The sequence below is a fragment of the Mya arenaria genome, chromosome 3 (genome assembly GCF_026914265.1).
Source record: "Mya arenaria isolate MELC-2E11 chromosome 3, ASM2691426v1".
NCBI lineage: Eukaryota > Metazoa > Mollusca > Bivalvia > Myida > Myidae > Mya > Mya arenaria.
This window is the reverse complement of record NC_069124.1, coordinates 80,177,116-80,196,927: the sequence shown is the minus strand read 5'-3', so window position 1 is coordinate 80,196,927 and position 19,812 is coordinate 80,177,116. Positions and strand designations below refer to the sequence as shown.

At 37.4% G+C, this 19,812-nt stretch overlaps 1 protein-coding gene and 1 pseudogene across 1 annotated transcript; both read left to right on the top strand.

The window, feature by feature from the left end:
* The first annotated feature begins 978 nt into the window (after positions 1–978).
* Positions 979–11,526, top strand: LOC128226305 (probable UDP-sugar transporter protein SLC35A4; annotated as a pseudogene).
* A 4,445-nt stretch (positions 11,527–15,971) lies between these two features.
* Positions 15,972–17,561, top strand: LOC128226304 (5-hydroxytryptamine receptor 1F-like). Its single transcript, XM_052936189.1, has one exon. It carries the CDS (start codon positions 15,972–15,974, stop codon positions 17,559–17,561), a length of 1,590 nt encoding a protein of 529 aa, XP_052792149.1.
* Positions 17,562–19,812: the final 2,251 nt, after the last annotated feature.

Here is a 19,812-nt window from a genome sequence, read left to right as displayed (position 1 = left end):
TACTGATTGTTTATTTATACATTTGTTGTATGTTTTGACAAGTATTCAATCCATATTAGTGAAAGACAAACACAGGACGTGAGTCTGCTACTAAGTTTATTCTACAAGTGAAGTCCAGTAAAGGGTACTGAAGGGTACAAGTATTAATAGATCTATAGTCTGTTTCATAATAGAACATCTCCCTGTTTTAAAAAGAAAACATATATGATAAACATAATGTTCATCAATTCAATAATCATTATTAATATGTTTTATCTATAAACAGTACTCAACAATATTTTAAAGATTGTCTTTCTTTGTAATTTCATATATATATATATATGTCTTTTAATTAAAGTGTTATATCTAGATATAATTTTACTATCACTATAACTTTACTATCTGATGTTATTGGTCATTCTCAATTCACCCATTCCTTTCCTACATATTTCCGGTTGTCACGCACTAATCGTTCAGCCCTTGTTGAATATCCAGAGTTTACTTGCTGGTCAATATTGCTATCTGAAAATATTTCATAATAGATCAACATTACATGTAATTAAGTTCTTCATTTCCAGCTATTTGGAGAAAAGGACCCTTCTGTTATCAAAATCTGACTCCACCATAACATATACTAAATGATAGTGTTTCAAAAAGAAAGTGACTGCTTAACTGGTGAACCTGCTTGAGGGCTTAGTTACACATATAATTATATTGCTTGCACCTAGATAAGACAATTTGGAGAAAACATGAGTTACCGACAGACTGTATGGTTTGCATACTGAAAGCAATGATTGCTTTAACTAGGAGAAATGTACCATTTTCCATGTACCAAATCATGAACTCAAGGGAATAAAGTCAACAACATTGTTAACAGCATTGTTGTAAACTCTAACAGGTGAAATATTACATGGGATGCTCATGTATTTGGTTATCATTAAGGTAAGATACTTTATTACTAAATCATTATAAATCCTGTTAATGTTAAGTTCCCTGCCTCTGTATATCCCTTTTTCCTACATACAAATTCCTTGCAAGTACATTGTATTTAAGGTTAATCTTTAATTTTAAATCAGCTGTAAATAATTTATGTCTTGCTGTAAGCAATTTGAATGCAGCAGGAAAAGATAAGTGACAATTTATACTGTATGATCCGTTTTGTTAAAATCCATGAGTAGCTGATAATGCCTGATATCAGTTCATACAAGCTCGGCTTGGAAGTATGGTTAAGGTATGATAAACAAGTTTGTATCAGGAAATAACCACAAGGTAAATTCTTTATTTCCAGTTACATAGTGGTGAATCTGTTAATGATATGTGTTTAATTATGTTATAATTAGTGATTTTATAATGCTTACAACCCATCTTTGATTTTAAGTTGTTGTTGTTTTTGCATCTATTTTATCTGAACACAAAGTGCTCAGCGTGAGCTATTGTGAAAGGGTGATTGAACGTTGTTCGTCCCTCTTAAACCACTTGGACAATTTCAACAAGCCCCCACAGGAATGTTCCTGGGGTGGTCCTGTTCTAGATTCTTTCAATAAAAAGGTATATACAGAACTCTGGTTGCCATGGTAATTTCAAAATAATTTTACAGGAATGTCCCAACAGTGACCCTCTATATGGCCCTTTGTAACTTTTTAAACAAACAAATATCATTAAGTTTTGATATGCCTTTTTGAAAATGGGATGTATTATAGTTTTACATGCGGCTTAAGGGTGGGCAGGCATTTGGGCAGGCAGTTTCCAGTAGGTTATCAGATCAATAACTTCAGAATCCTTTTTCCATTCAGGTCAGTGACATTGGTCCCTCTTATTGAAAATAATGGGCTAGATTGAACAATACTTGTACCATGTTTTAAAATGTTTCCTTTGCTATCATCTATACATTAACTCCCATATTGGAACAGCAACAAGTAGGAGGAGCTTAACTGTTAAATAACTATTGTGGGGATAAATTACAATGCTATTCACTGATACCCACCATACTGTATGCAAGTAATTGAACGTTGTCTTTGACAACATGGTAGAAACAGATACTTCACCCACTACCCTCAAGTTTGAAATTAGACACTCTGGCTCATGTTTAATTTCAATAACTTGGATTGTTAGTGCAGTAACTGTTACTATTATTTGTATGATGCAACAGTATAAAGAAGGCCTTCAGTTTATTCTTTAATGGGATGAGCTATAATTAATGCCTTTATAACATTTTATCAATTAAGTTGCCTTTAAAAACCTTTGACTTTCTGCTTTCAGACATATTTTGTCATTTGATTTTTTTTTGTAAATGGGTTATTTTATCTAGGCATCTTATTAAACTGATATACAATAACATATGGATAAATATCCCACTATGTGTTCACTTGAAATCTCCATAAATGCCAGATGGGACTTTGATAGTGGGGGAATGATAATTACAAAGCCCAGATGTGCATTAACATTGTCACATTCTACTCATGTTATTATTGTGTGTTTTTTTTTTACTTTTATTGGTTTATAATCAAACTATTTGAAGATATGTCCAGCTTGCTGACATTTTAAAGGTCAAGGTAAAGCTTTGCATTCTTGTTAAATATTATTTTATTATTGTATGATTGCGTGTTCATTTAGGAGGGGGAAGGGATGGCCCATGACCTGCTGCCTTGTCAAACTCCGCGCCTGCCACCCAGCCATCCAGGGGATTCCTCAAGCATGTGGACTGCAATGCTCCTCATAGAGTGAGTAAACAATAACAGCTTGCTTGTGTTGGAGTTACAGGCTTACTTTTATCTCAACTTCAGTAAGAAATCAAGTTTACTGTTACTTGTTTAACTGATGTAAATCAGTTTGTTTGAAATGTTTTTACTCATATATTTACATGAACATTATAAACTGGAACTATTATAACTGTTACTAATGAATAATCCCAGTCTTCCATTGTGTATCTCAGGTTTTATGTATGTTACTGCTGTACATAAATCTATTTAGTAATTCACTTGTTCTACTTGGTCATCCTTGTTTTGTTCAGGGTGATGATATATGGCTCATACTCAACGCTGGTGAACCTGAGTGAGGAGGATGGACATCTGCCATATAGCTCCGCCTCTGTCATACTCCTCATTGAGGTTGCCAAGGTAACGATGCTTTATAGGCTATGAGTTCTGATTGCTTTTATGTTAAGCCAGGTTTCATATGGTTTATTTTATTTGTTGATGAATTATATTTTCATGTTTTGCAATGTTAATCAGTATAGTCCAAATAACTGAACACTGAAAGGACTTTTACAATTTCAGGTATCACCTTCCAAAAAGGACTATTAGAATCATCCTGAATTGCTATCTTACTGTTTAGACCATAAAAGAGTCATGCCAAATTATGTAGTCCATTGGTGAATTATGGCAAGATAAACATTGTAAACATATGATTCAAGATTCAAACTAACACACATAAGACCTGTAGGTTGTCTAAGCAGAAATATTACAGCAACACCAATGTCGATGAGATGCACTAACTACAGAGTCAAGAAGCACACCCATTTTTTATTGTTTTTTGGCAACAATTTTCCCCTTCGTTTGCACTTTTTGTTAAGCTTATAGGTATAGGATACACACCTGGTAAGAGCACTTGTGCTTTATGATAATTCAGTTTGTGATCTCGTTCTGCCTGTACTTTGGTGAGATGCAGCGTGACCAGTTCCAGATGCCAAAGCTAGCCCCTGCGGCCCTTGTGTCGTATGCTGTGCCAGCAGTCCTATACGCCTTCAATAACAACATATCCCTCCTCATGAACCAACAGATGGACCCAACCACATACCAGGTATAGGCTACCTTACGTTTCAGCAGGGAGTAAATGACATGACAGATAAACTCAACCACATACCAGGTATGGGCTACCTTACGTTTCAGCAGGGAGTAAATGACATGACAGATGAACTCAACCACATACCAGGTATGGGCTTCAGTATCATTTCAGCAGGGAGTAAATGGCAGGTATACCCACCCGCACACCAGGTATGGTGTCCCTTAACATTTAGCAAGGGGTAAATAACAGATGAACCCAACTACAAAGCAGGTACATTGTGTAAGGGCTCCCTTTACATTCAGCAAGGGGTAAATGACAGATGGACCCAACTACAAAGCAGGTACATTGTGTAAGGGCTCCCTTTACATTCAGCAAGGGGTAAATGACAGATGGACCCAACTACAAAGCAGGTACATTGTGTAAGGGCTCCCTTTACATTCAGCAAGGGGTAAATGACAGATGGACCCAACTACAAAGCAGGTACATTGTGTAAGGGCTCCCTTTACATTCAGCAAGGGGTAAATGACAGATGGACCCAACCTCAAACCATTTATGGGCTCCCATATCATTCAAAGGAGGTAAATGGGATATGAATCCAACCACATATTATGTATGGGCTTCCTTTATGTTCAGCAGGGTTTATTGACAGATGGATGGACCCAACTACATTTGTGGTATTGGGCTCTCTTAACATTAGACAGAAGGATCCAACCACATATAAGGTATGGTCTCCATTGACATTCAGCGGGCGGTAAATGGCAGAAAGATCGAAGCAACCACATACATGGTATGGCCTCCCTTAACATTCAGCAGAGGGTAAATGGCAGAAGGATCCTACCGCATACAAGGTATGGCCTCCCTTAACATTTAGCAGAGGGTAAATGGCAGAAGGATCCAACCACATACAAGGTATGGCCTCCCTTAACATTTAGCAGAGGGTAAATGGCAGAATGATCCTACCACATACAAGGTATGGCCTCCCTTAACATTCAGCGGGGGGTAAATAGCAGAAGGATCCAACCACATATAAGGTATGCCCTCCCTTAACATTCAGCGGGGGATAGATGGCAGAAGGATCCTACCACATACAAGGTAATGCCTCCCTTAACATTCAGCAGAGGGTAAATGGCAGAAGGATCCAACCACATATAAGGTATGGCCTCCCTTAACATTTAGCAGGGGATATATGGCAGAAGGATCCAACCACATATAAGGTATGCCCTCCCTTAACATTTAGCAGGGGATAGATGGCAGAAGGATCCAACCACATATAAGGTATGGCCTCCCTTAACATTCAGCAGAGGGTAAATGGCAGAAGGATCCTACCACATACAAGGTATGCCTCCCTAACATTCAGCACAGAGGGTAAATGGCAGAAGGATCCTACCACATACAAGGTAATGCCTCCCTTAACATTCAGCGGGGGTAAATAGCAGAAGGATCCAACCACATAAGGTATGGCCTCCCTTAACATTTAGCAGGGGATAGATGGCAGAAGGATCCTACCACATACAAGGTAATGCCTCCCTTAACATTCAGCGGGGGTAAATAGCAGAAGGATCCAACCACATATAAGGTATGGCCTCCCTTAACATTAGCAGGGGATAGATGGCAGAAGGATCCTACCACATACAAGGTAATGCCTCCCTTAACATTCAGGGGGGTAAATGGCAGAAGGATCCTACCACATAAAGGTAATGCCTCCCTTAACATTCAGCGGGGGTAAATGGCAGAAGGATCCTACCACATATAAGGTATGCCCTCCCTTAACATTCAGCAGGGGATAGATGGCAGAAGGATCCTACCGCATACAAGGTATGGCCTCCCTTAACATTAGCAGAGGGTAAATGGCAGAAGGATCCTACCACATACAAGGTATGGCCTCCCTTAACATTCAGCAGAGGGTAAATGGCAGAAGGATCCAACCACATACAAGGTATGGCCTCCCTTAACATTCAGCAGAGGGTAAATGGCAGAATGATCCAACTGCATACAAGGTATGGCCTCCCTTAACATTCAGCAGAGGGTAAATGGCAGAATGATTCAACTGCATACAAGGTATGGCCTCCCTTAACATTCAGCAGAGGGTAAATGGCAGAATGATCCAACTGCATACAAGGTATGGCCTCCCTTAACATTCAGCAGAGGGTAAATGGCAGAATGATCCAACTGCATACAAGGTATGGCCTCCCTTAACATACTGGTAGTTACAATCATGGTACACTATGGGACTATTATCCAAATTTTAAAGATTTTTTTGCCGTGAATTAAAAAAGTTATTTGTGTTTCATTACGTCAACCACCAAACTTCAAGGGCTTCAAAGGGTGACAAGTAACTATTTTGTCTATATTTGAAAAAATAGCGCATTATCAGAGATTAAGAAAAAAACACGATAGTTTCTGGTCAAATAAACTTCAGTTAACATAAAACTTTAAAGAAAACAATATTGAAAAAAAATGGAAAAAAAAACATTTTGATTGATCTTGTGACTTTTTGGAACAGAGCAGTTTTTCAATGTTTGAAAATATATAGTAGTTTTATTAAATTCATAAAAGTAATTAAATATAAGTCCAGCTGGTGAAATCATTTTAAATATTTTCTATGATGTCTTTTGAACAATGTAAAAGACAATATATGATAGTTTACCATCCAGTTTTAAAGAATGTATCTATAATGTCTTGTAACCGTAACAGTAACCATACATTTTTATACCTAATAAAATGCTTAAAATCAACTTTATTTTTGTAAAAAATGATCAAGCTTAGTTGGACTTATTCATTAAATGTACTCTTTCAAATGAATGCATTTTACTTATGATATTACTCTGAATGCAGTGTTTAATTTTTTTTGAAAAGTGAACTTTCAAACATAATTTTTGACTGAAAATCTTAAACTACTTACTAAGTAATGCATTATGGAAAATATTAATTACTGATAACAAGTTATAACTGTGAATTTAATAGCTGTGCGATTGATGAAATTTATCGATAAAATTGATCACCACCACCACCTAGCAGCCGCTGCCAACACCACCACCAGTTTTAGGGTGAGAGGTGGTAGCACTAATATGTAGTTGTTGTGCATATGGTTCATAATGATTCCAGACAGTCCGGGTTTTGACAATTCTGTTGTGATTTGGGCTCGAACCCACGAATGCTGGGACACTGTGTCCAGCACTGTGGGTTCAAGCCCCAAATCACAATTTTCCTCACAGGTTAACATTAAACAAATAGCGAATATATACATGTATAATGGGTAGTTAGAAATAAGTCACGTACCATATCACATAAAATTATTATAAACAGAATTTTAAGCTCAATATTTTTCTAAGACAAAATAATCAAGTTAAAGTGTACATACTCATATACATAGACCATGTACATAAGTGCATGTAAAAATATGTAACATGTAAAAATATGAACATGCTGTCTAACATTTAGCTAATAAAAATGATTAAAAATGCACTCTTGCATTTACCACAAAAGTAGTTAAAGGTTTATCAGTCAAAGTTGTGTTTGTTATACTTGGTACATACTGATTTTGAATAAGAGTGTCACTTTATGACTTCCAAAGATGAATTTAAACACACTCTTTTTTTAATCACATAAATGTACAAAACTGCTCAATGTCCACCATACCTACATTTATAACCCTTTTACACCAATATCTGAATATTCCAGTTCCATGTTGACAGTTTATTTTTTCGACACAAAGTCTTTTCTTATACGAAGATTTCACTAGTAACCCATGTTTTACTGTAATAAATCAATTTGTTAGATGTATTGTTATTAATCGTCAGTGTGCGTTTTAGTGTTTATTTATTTTTAACGAATATTTGTGAGAGAAAAATCACTGAATTTCCAAAACTCCAAAAACTCCTCCATTGACCTATGAATAGCAGGAAAATAGTCAAAATACATTATGTATCTAAAAATAGCAATGTCCGGTACAGTTGCATTACATGGCTTATACCTTGATATGTTGATTTCACTTAATCAAGCATTGAAAAGAGATTTACATTCTGTGTGTTGATGTTAATTAATTTATGATAACTATAACCATACACTCAAATACTATAATAGATAAAGGTTCTGCATCTTTCATAGGTTTTAAACAACATGAAAATAGCTACAACAGCACTTCTACAGATTTATCATCAAAAGGTAAATTGCATTTTTAATTATTAACTTTATCTTTTGTAATTTGAATGAATTGATCATTATACTCCCTTTCACAAAGTGAAATAGGGGCTATAAAGGAATCAGGCGCGCCGTCATGTCCGTCCTTTAGTTGGTTGGTCCATTTGTCTGTCCTGTTTTTGTCCGGTTCATTTCTTTCCCATTAAAGTTTTTATTTTAAAATCATTTCGCAGAAGTGACCACCAGAGTATGAGGAGGTGTCAAAACAAGACCTGTGATCTACCTTCAAGGTCAAGGTCATCTAGTGTCCATCAGTCCATCCCTTTTTCGTTTGGTCCTTATTTTTTCTCATTCATGTTCTGATTGAAAAATTATTTGGCAGAAGTGACCACCAAAGTATGAGGATGTGTTCCACACAAGACCTCTGTCCCTTCCTTCAAAGACAATGTCTCCGCATCCTTTTAACTATGTTTTGCTATATAAGCCTTACTGATAATAGTTTGTGTCCCGTCTTTATCTTTTCATTCATTGTCAGATTTTAAAATAATTTGGCAGAAGTAACGACCATTGTATGAGGACATCCCCTTAAGACAGGTGTTTCAACCTTAGAGGCCAAGTCACATCAACCTTCTGAACTTATGTTTTGCTATATAAGCCTTACTGATGATAGTTGGTGTCAATTCCAAATCTTTGTCGTACAAGGTCAGATTTTAATATTATTCGGCATTGTGACATATAGGCGTGCGGGGGTATTAATTGCATTCTGTGATAGCTTTAGTTATTGCAGGTTCAATGTATTTTTGGATTAGATGTTTAAATTTTCAAAATTTTGTAATGGCAATACTTTCAGGCTTGGGTGCTCAATCTTTGATTGGCCTGTTAAATAGCTACTACTAATTTTCAATATATTTTTGTATGACTGTATCCTTGGAATATAAACTTTGCCTTGTGAGATTATGAAATTGATAAATACATGATATTATGAATGAATAATGCTATATTTCATCATTTTGTCAACATACGGTAGTTCTTGTTGCATTGTATTATCATATTATAAAAGTCTAGGTTGTATATTTCAGGCCCATCAAGAGGCCCCAGTGGGTTGCCATCTGTCTGCTGATGGTGGCTGGAGTCTGTGACAGGTACAACCCCATGCTTTCAACAGTTTTCCCACTTGTATGTAGTGTTTCATAGTTTTACAGTGTGAACTGTACTATCAGTTTTTGAGTCAAGGCCTGGTGTTTAACACTTAAAGCTACATTTGTTTATTTTGTAGCAACTTTCCCATAGTTGATATATTTCATTTTTAATCCACTGTCCAACTTGGTACAAATGTGTCCTCATTGAGATGCTGTTATGTGACCTTGACCAGGGTCCATACCTCAAAGGTCAAGGTACAAAAGACATTCTAAGATCAGAGTACACATGCTTGTATTGCTATTACTTACTTATGCATTGATGGATACCATATTGCTTGGTATAGATGTTGTCCTCATTAAGAGGATGTGCAGTGACCTTGACCTAGATCCATGCCTCAAAGGTCATGTTCACATGAAATGTTCTAAAAAACAGTGGCGGGGGATTTAGCCGTCCATTGGACTGCCTTTTAAAATAGTTTTTTTTTCTTACTTTATAGAAATCTTCAATTAAGCATTGTATGTTAACCAACCAGCATAGACAAGAATATGATGCACATGTGATTTGTTTGCAGCTATGGTGGATATGACTCCGGCTCGACTCCAGGATCCTCCAGCCATATCTTCATCACCCTCCCTGGTCTCCTTATGATGACTCTCTACTGTAGCGTGTCTGGGGTGGCAGCTGTATACACCGAGTACATCCTTAAGAAACAACTGACAGTAAGCTAGTCTTACTCCCAAATAAGATTTACCACAATGAATACATTTGTTTCAATATACCAAAAAGATGAATAGTGTCGAAAACAATGTTTTTTATGAACGATACTGAGTTAAAGTTGAAAGAAATGTGCAGAAAACACGATATTGCTATCTTATGAGACGATAATAGATACACGTAATCTTTTACACTCGTCAATCATTTAATATTTTTGCGTTTTCAGCTGTAAAATACACGGTTACAATCTAAGTATCAGTTTTTAATATTTTCCATAAATTCATTATTTAGTTGGTAGTTTAAGGTTTAGCACTCAAAATGTATGTTTGTTATACATGTGTATGTATGAATATTGAAAAGGAGTGTCAATTTAAGGTGGATTACTGCTGAAATAAATGTGCCTGTGTCTGGAAGTTTGAATATAAAATAACATATTTGAGACTATGCTCTGAAACTTGGGCTAGGAGACAGAAGTCTGGACATGAGGAGAATACTTATTTGTCAGGAAGATTGAGGCTGCATATGCATAAACACAGCTCTACATTTGGTAGAGGTATTCGGATAGCAGCCACAGGATTTAAAAAAAATATACCCCAGTATGCAACTTGAATATGTGTATGATTATCAATTTAAAAACCATTAATTTGACAGTGAAAATACCTTTTTACTTTTATTGTAGGAAACTTAATAGACTTTCTGTTTGTTTCATATATAGATGTCACTGCATGTACAGAACATGTTGCTGTAGTATGGTTTCCTCCTGAACCTAGCAGCCTTTGTGTGGCAGAGAAGACAGACAGGTGGGGAAGTGAGGGGAGGGCTGCTGGCTGGGTTCTCATTGACGACGTTGGTCATCATCATTACACAGGTATGGGGGAAGCGATTTCATGTCAATGAGTAGGGGCAGACTTGCAGCATTCTAAGGGGAGAACTGCTAACTGGGCTCTCCTGTACTACATGTATCATCATCACTTCTTGGTTTGTATGAGGTGAGTGGCTCTATGAGATGCATAAATACATGTAAACATGAATTATCCACTATCAGAAAAATGGTTAAGGGACAGAGAAAATGTGAGGGGCTGGAGTTAGTGAAGTAAAATACTGCAAGGGCTACAACATGAACTTACTAAGAATGTATTTTGTTGGCAGAGATTAAAAAGTACCAAAATGTAAAAAAATAAATGTGTTGAAGACCGGGTTCGAACCTGCGTCGCCAAAATTGAAGCCAAGCGTTTTACTCACTAAGCTACAAAGGCTTATTCTAATCGGGTGACATAATTAAGCTATACACCTACCTCGGTAATATCACGTGATAACACCGACTAGCCAATCACGCATAAGGAATTAATTCTACCTGGTAGACATATCCAGTAATCTTTTTTAGTAATGATTTTGTTAGTGAACATTCAAATTATGTATTTAAAATATATCGACAAGTGAGCTTGAGACGTCTTTAAGATTTAAATATATGACATGCCTTGCTCACAAGTATGCTCATATGAATATTCATCATAATTTTGCCTGTGTTCAACAAAACTCAATGATATACAGGATAGACCAATCTAATATGCTCCAATCAATGCTAATGATTTACCTTTGGGATAATTATGTTAATCAACATTTAAAATATTTCAATTGTCTACAAACTTTACATACACATTTCATGTGTACTATGTTTTGTGCTTTTAATGAATGGGGGTCTCTGATTATTTCCCTCTGTTGTCATAATTGTTTGAGCTTCATTTCACTATTTTGTGCCTTCAGACATGAACATTTCATATGAAATAATCATAAACATCAAATTCTGAAAATGCATTTTTCAAGGTGTTTTAATTTCTTCCAACTTTTTTCATTTAAAGGATTGTCATTGGTACATTATTTTCTTGATTGTTTCATGACACTTACCTTATTCCTGTTTCCATAGTAACTACAGATTTTTTTCCAGACTGGTTTTGATTGGATTCATTCTGCCTCTTTCAAATGGTCTAATTGGTAAAAATAACATGAATAATTAAACTTTATGATGAATAAAGATTCAGTGTTAGAATAAAAACTATAATTATAAGCTAATTGGAAATTTAATATGTTTATAGTGTTTTGTGTCAATTTTGTTATATACTTCAATAATGATGTCATGTTTGTAAAGTCAGTTTTAGTGTTCAAAATACAACAATTCATGGTCTTATTTGTAATAGATCTCAGACAGTTAAAGAGATATTGTCATTATTTTTTCAGTATATCTGTCTAAAAATGCCATAAATTGAAATACTCAATATAAAGAATGTATTTCTGAAGGCCCAAAATCATGTGATTAGGCTCATGTGTTGTTGTTTTTTAACTTCATTATATGAGGTACAGATTTGAATTTAGGCTATACATGTATATGCCAAACACTTTGCTTCACAGAACTCCTGCCATTTCATGTCATTATTCACGACACAGCCTGTCACAGGTACAAATGTACATTTAAGTCATTGTAGCTTTTAAATAACAAACTTTATGAAGGATTTTCATTGAAATAAGAGTCATATTCATTATTTAAACTATCGTATTATGCATTATGTAAATAACCTTCCATGTTTATTGAATTTTACCATAAAACAAAGTGCTTTACACTCTATTAACTTTTTGAAGGGTTTACGGCTTTTTGGATTCATCATGTAGATTTTGTAATAATTCTGTCTTTTATTTAAGACTATACTGTTATATATCTGCAGTAAAGGCTACCAAGTAAATCCTCACTTCCATGTTATTCATAAGGCCATACCAAATTGTTTCTATGTCTTCCTGATAAACAAAGAACACATTGTATTTGATCAACGATATTGCTAAATATATATATATTTTGATTTCCCTTCACTATAATTCCAACTACCTGTATAAAACTCAAGCGTTATCAACATGCTCCATACATTTGTACTTTGTTATTGTATTTTTGGCATTTGCTATCAGAAAATGATACATTCTGTGCGATTTTTATGATCAACGCACTTGTATACAAGTTTTATTTGAACTCTTTTTTTCAGGATAGCTATAAAGGTTTTTGTATGAAGGATTGCCGCTAAACATAAACTCATTTTGGTATGGTCTTAGGTTAAAAGTGTTTTATTTCCGTCAGAATTACATGCAGATTTGATAAATCATGTAACTTGTACATGTATGACAATTAAAAAAATCATCATCTGCATTTTCTTTATTTACCATAGTGACTGCTGGCAATCAGATATGGGCTACTTTTGTTTGTTTTAGAAATGGAAATACTTTCTTCAGTCTTCATTTTTTCTTACGAAGAGCAGATTGTTCAAGATGTTCTTTTTTATCTTTTATACACATAGAAATGTGACATATAATGTAAGGAATGTACCAAAATATTTCGCTGGATAAGAGATAAAGCTGTTAGATGTCACTTTTAAACCAGGATAACCAATAATTCTGCGTTTTATATGCAAATGCAAAACAAACTGTAAATTACTTTGTTGATACTAATTAAATGGCAGTCATGGTTTCATTTCCAACACAAGCACATTGATAAAAAATAGTATTTATTGTATTATTTGAATTGTTATGCTTGAATTTAAACTTATAGGATAATTAATGGAATAAATAGTTTAAGAGTTGTGACAACATTTTTTTACGAAATGATTTTGGTGATTTTTGCACAATGAGTACATTGACACTTTATGGCTGCCATACCAACAGTTATTTTCAATGGTCACTTTAGGTGGCAGCTTACTCAGTTCTGCTTTCTCCGCTGTCACCTACCTGTACTTAGTTTGCATTTTCACAATCATCACAAGTTGAAATTAGTTTTATTTTTTTCTTACTTGTTAATGAGTGTTTGAATACATATATTTATTTGTGTAAATATTTTACAAAGAAAATAAAGTATACCTATATTGTCAGCCATTGTTGTGAATCCTGATCAAAATAGGGTCTAAATTTTTCTGACAAGGCAAAAGTTTACAGCTGTAATGGTATTATGAACATACCATGTTATTTATTTATAATCTCAATTATAAGCCCTAGGAAGAAAGTCAAAGTATTGCTATAGATTGGTGTCCTTAGCAGCAGAGTTGAGCAACCTTTTAACCTTGGTCATTACTCGAATACGGATACCATGAATTCCAGCAGTAATGTGCCACCATACGAAAGTTATCAAATCATCTTCCAGCAGTAATGTGCCACCATACGAACGTTATCGGATCATCTTCAGGCAGTAATGTGCCACCATACGAACGTTATCGGATCATCTTCCAGCAGTAATGTGCCACCATACGAAAGTTATTGGATCATCTTCAGGCAGTAATGTGCCACCATACGAACGTTATCGGATCATCTTCCAGCAGTAATGTGCCACCATACGAACGTTATCGGATCATCTTCAGGCAGTAATGTGCCACCATACGAACGTTATGGGATCATCTTCAGGCAGTAATGTGCCACCATACGAACGTTATTGGATCATCTTCAGGCAGTAATGTGCCACCATACGAACGTTATCGGATCATCTTCAGGCAGTGATGTGCCACCATACGAACGTTATCGGATCACCTTCAGGCAGTAATGTGCCACCATACGAACGTTATGGGATCATCTTCCAGCAGTAATGTGCCACCATACGAACGTTATCGGATCATCTTCAGGCAGTAATGTGCCACCATACGAACATTATCGGATCATCTTCAGGCAGTAATGTTCCACCATACGAACGTTATTGGATCATCTTCCAGCAGTAATGTGTCACCATACGAACGTTATCGGATCATCTTCAGGCAGTAATGTGCCACCATACGAACGTGATCGAGTCATCTTCCAGCAGTAATGTGCCACCATACGAACGTTATCGGATCATCTTCAGGCAGTAATGTGCCACCATACGAACGTTATCGGATCATCTTCCAGCAGTAATGTGCCACCATACGAAAGTTATCGGATCATCTTCAGGCAGTAATGTGCCACCATACGAACGTTATCGGATCATCTTCAGGCAGTGATATGCCACCATACGAACGTTATCGGATCATCTTCAGGCAGTAATTTGCCACCATACAAACGTTATCGGATCATCTTCCAGCAGTAATGTGCCACCATATGAACGTTATCGGATCATCTTCAGGCAGTAATATGCCACCATACGAACGTTATCGGATCATCTTCAGGCAGTAATGTGCCACCATACGAACGTGATCGAGTCATCTTCCAGCAGTAATATGCCACCATATGAACTTTAACAGGTATTCTTCCGGCAGTAATATACCACCGTACAAACGTTATGAGGTATTCTTCCGGCAGTAATAAGCCACTGTACGGACGTTATCCTGTATTCTTCCAGCAGTGATATGCCACCGTATGAACGTTATCGGGTATTCTTCCAGCAGTTATATGCCACCGTACAAAGGTTATGAGGTATTCTTCCAACGTATGAACGTTATAGGGTATTCTTCAGGCGGTAATATGCCACTGTACGAACGTTATAGGGTATTCTTCAGGCAGTAAAATGCCACCGTACGAACGTTATAGGGTATTCTTCAGGCATTAATATGCCACCGTACGAACATTATAGGGTATTCTTCAGGCAGTAATATGCCACCATACGAACGTTATAGGGTATTCTTCAGGCAGTAATATGCCACCGTACGAACGTTATCGGGTAGCAATATGCCACCATAGTACACAGTGCAAGGGTTTTATGTTTGAATTACACTTTTAAACATACATATACATCGATGCTCATCTACCCTTGGTGAATAAAACAACTTTGCCTTCCAAAGTAAAAATGTATATCAAAGGAAACGTTTCTAAACTTAAAGAAACATTATTACTGAGTGGCCAATAATTGCACAGTTATTCCCCTTAACTTTGAGCATGCTTTCAAATGAAAGCATGTACAATATGTCCTTCGGGGCCCTTATCACATTCTGTGACGGCACTTGTAAAAAAGACAAAATAATGCAAATCAGGCTAAGTTGTTCTATTAATTTTATCCGAAAATCCGATTAGCTTCTTTTGTTTGTGAGGCCAAGTTAAGGTCAATGTTTGTATTCTTCTGAAATAATCATACACCGAACTAATTAAATGAAATTCTTATTCACTTATGAACAGAAACGACACGTCTGTTGGGGGGAAAGTGATGGTATTTACGTATGGATACTTGACACTAATTATATCTAAAAGAGGCTGAGAAGGATTAACTATTTCGACAAACATTAGCAGCCATGTCGAATTCCACAGACAATCCCGACTTTATCGAGACGTTGACGGACGCGTTTCTGGAGTGGTTTCGTAACGACATCCTGCCGGTGTGCAGTGCCCTATTCAACGTCGCCGTCATTATTACGGGCGTCATTCTGAACGTGTTGCTGCTCGTCACGATCCGGAAGCGTGGCCTCCTGCACGAACCCAGCTCCCACTTCCTGCTGGCTTTCTGTATAGCGGACTTCATCAGCTACGTGCTTCTTTTGCTGCCCAATGTCATCACGGCATCCATTGGTGACTGGGTCCTCTCCCAACCCTTCTGCCAGATTCACGGCGCCATGCTGTTCCTTGTTGTATTTGCCAACTTTGGCATAGTGACAGTTCTCACCCTCGAACGAGCTATTAAGTTGTGTCGGAATGACGATACTTTATATGCAAAAATGTTCGAAAACGCAAAGATGCGAAATATTCTTATTGTCGCAGTATTTGTTGTGGCTACTTTATTAGCGTTTATTCCCGTAACTGGCGCGGGCGACATACAGTACGACCGCTACCACGAGGGATGTCGGCTAGACTACGTTGCGGGCCCGGCCTTCTTGATTGTCCACTTCCTCCTGACAATTGTTCTGTCTCTCGTTGCTGCTGTTGTTTCATATTCGTTGATATTCCACACACGGAAAAATGCTCTCATTCGCAACCGCTTGATTAAGAAAAACGTGGAAACGAATAAGACAAACACGTCACAAAGAAAATTAATCACTTCAACGGTCAGTGAGGAACCGCTTGACATTATCAAAGAACATGACGATGAAGTGTTAACGCCCGATACAAAACCATGCAGTGATCCTGTAAGCAAGCCAACAGCAAAAAAGCGGAGGCCACGCTCTACGCGCCGAAAGCAGTCGCTACTGTTCGAGGTGTTCAGCGACGATGAGGAGAACCCGGCCTTCCACCTGGCGATCACCTACCTCGCCCTCTGGCTCACAATATTCGTCTGCTACCTGCCTTACATTGTTGTATGCTTCTATGGTGCCTTCAACAATGACTCTGTGTGGGGTGGGTTTTACACCATCAGCTTACTGTTCCTCCACGTATGTTTTGCCGCTAAGCCTGTCGTCTATCTCGGACACAACCGTCAGTATAGGGAGCTCACCAAGGAGACCATACCGGAAGGAATGAAAACAGGCGCCAAGTCCATGCGCTCGTCCATCTCAAGCGTTTCCGGGAAGGTCGAGGATTTCTTATTTAGGTCACGCGCTAACCGACGCTTTACGGCGGCTTTGGCAGCTCACAAAGCAGTACTAATATGGAAGAAGCGATCGACGAAGAAACCGGATACGATCAAGCTTGTTGACAAGATATCTCTGACTGACGCGATGCATGTTCCAGAAACGGGGGATGGCAGTAACGTAGTTTCTCTTCCGGTAAAGACAGACACGTCATATGAAAACAACCACAGACCAACGATAACGCCCAGTGACGTGAATTTTAACACCGGAAACAGCTCCTTCATAGAGAAAGAGCGCATGCGCATGGTGAACGGGAATTTTGGTGAGCCACAAGCAAACACAACCGTGTCTCCTGTTCCGGGAATGGTGCAGGAACTGTAATAATGGCTGTAAGGATGTTTATTGAACCTGGACTGGTGTGCTTTTTATAGCGCTTATTCAAATTGTTCGTGCCGATTTTCCTGTACATGCATGTATGAAGCATCGACCAGAATATTAATAATATGATAAAACTTGAAATGAACCACGTTCGTGATATCGAATTGCAGTCACGGTAGCGTTCCCGTCAGAATATTTTTAACGCGTGTGCTTGGAATTCATGATACGTGATGAAATAAGGATTTTATGCAAAACGTGACACTTTGAATAGTGTTAGAGCATTAACGTTTATTAACTTTAATATATCCATGCACATAATCATGTATGTGTGTCCCGCCAGTAATTTCTTCAGTTTTATTTCAGTTTCAAGATAAGATTCTAAATATTAGATATTGTTTGACGTATATTACTCAGATGTGCATATTTTCGTTGTGTGTATGATGCATGCATCTCATTACGCGAAATAAAGTATGCTTTTTGTGTAACATATTTTGACCAGTTCAGTTTTCTAAGCCTATCAGATGTCACGTAGTATTATTTAAAACAAAATGATAAGTGCCTCGCACTATTAACTATGAGTCACTCGTTATATCAACTTATTAGGAGTACAAAATGTATCACGTTTTACCCACTTAGTATCTTGTTTTAACGACGTAATATTCTCGCTTAAACGACGTAGTACCCCGTTATATCAACTTAGCATCTCGTTTGAACGACGTAATAGTTCCGTTAGATTCTCGTTATAAGACTAAGTATCTCCTTAAAACGATAAACAAAACTATTTTTACAACTTAGTAATAGGTAATAATTAAAGGTCTTCCCGCGCAAGATGGCTGCCTTATGGCTAGATCCCACTCCATCTTTTTGATGGTGTAAGAGGTCTGACGGCTCCCATTGGCACTTTATTAACTAGTTAGTTATATGGTTATCTGGTGGCAGAAGTATGCCACCATTATACGCTGCATAACGCCCTAACCCTAATCCATCACTCATGATGGTGTTGGAGTTTATAAAGATATGCCGCGCCCACTGACTCCGTTACAGCTTGACCCCACTCCATCTCTCCTGTTGGTGTGAGAGTGTATCAAGGTTTGCTGCACCGTTGGCTGCATTACGGATTGACTCCACTCCACCTGTCTGGTTGTGTTGCGTTTACAAAGGTTTTACCGCGCGTTATGGGTTGATTCTTGCTTGACCCCACTCAGTCTCAATCGGTTGTACTTAACTATTTAAAGGTATGCCGCCTACGTTTGGTGCATTACGGATTGTCCCGACTCCATACATTTTGGTCGTGTTAGAGTTGTTAAAGTCTGCCGCGCCCATGACTGCATATGACCGCCCAGATCACTAAGTGGTAGAGCATTCGCTTCGGTCGGAAAGTCGTGGGTTCAAAGCCAGACTCCTTTGCCTAGTGTTCGGTATAAAAAGGCAGTAGTGGGGAAATCTTGTACTCAGTACTGGTTAAACCCAGAAAAGTTGTATCCCGTTCGTCGGTGCTTTACATCGAATACGTAAGTACTGAGAGTCTCTTCGTCAAAAGCTAGCCGGATGTTTTGTATCTCACTCTGTTTCTTCAAGTAATCTAATACCCGGATTTGACTGGGAATCACAGTCACTTTTATCTCATGTCATTATGGCATTTAAACACATTTTAAGTCGTGATGGCCTATAGATGTCACGTAGCATTACTAGTATTTAAAAAAAGATAAATAACTCGTTAAATCAGCTATAAGTCACTCGTTATATCAACTTAGTATCTTGTTTGAACGACGTAGTAACTGGTAACAACGACTTAGTATATCGTTTGAACGACGTAGTAACTGGTAACAACGACTTAGTAATATCGTTGAAACGAGGTATTAACTGGTAACAACGACTTAGTATCTCGTTTGAACGACGTAGTAACTGGTTACAACGACTTAGTATCTCGTTGAAACGACGTAGTAACTGGTTACAACGACTTAGTATCTCGTTGAAACGACGTAGTAACTGGTTACAACGACTTAATATCTCGTTGAAACGACGTAGTAACTGGTAGACTTGGTATCTTGTTTGAACGACGTAGTAACTGGTTACAACGACTTAGTATCTCGTTGAAACGACGTATTAACTGGTTACAACGACTTAATATCTCGTTGAAACGACGTAGTGAATGGTAGACTTGGTATCTTGTTTGAACGACGTAGTAACTGGTTACAACGACTAAGTATCTCGTTTAAACGACTTACTATCTCCTTAAAATGACTATCAAAAC

What these genes read in the sequence shown, in the direction of transcription:
- LOC128226304 (XM_052936189.1), top strand. Translation starts at nt 15,972, where the DNA reads ATGTCGAATTCCACAGACAATCCCGACTTTATCGAGACGTTGACGGAC.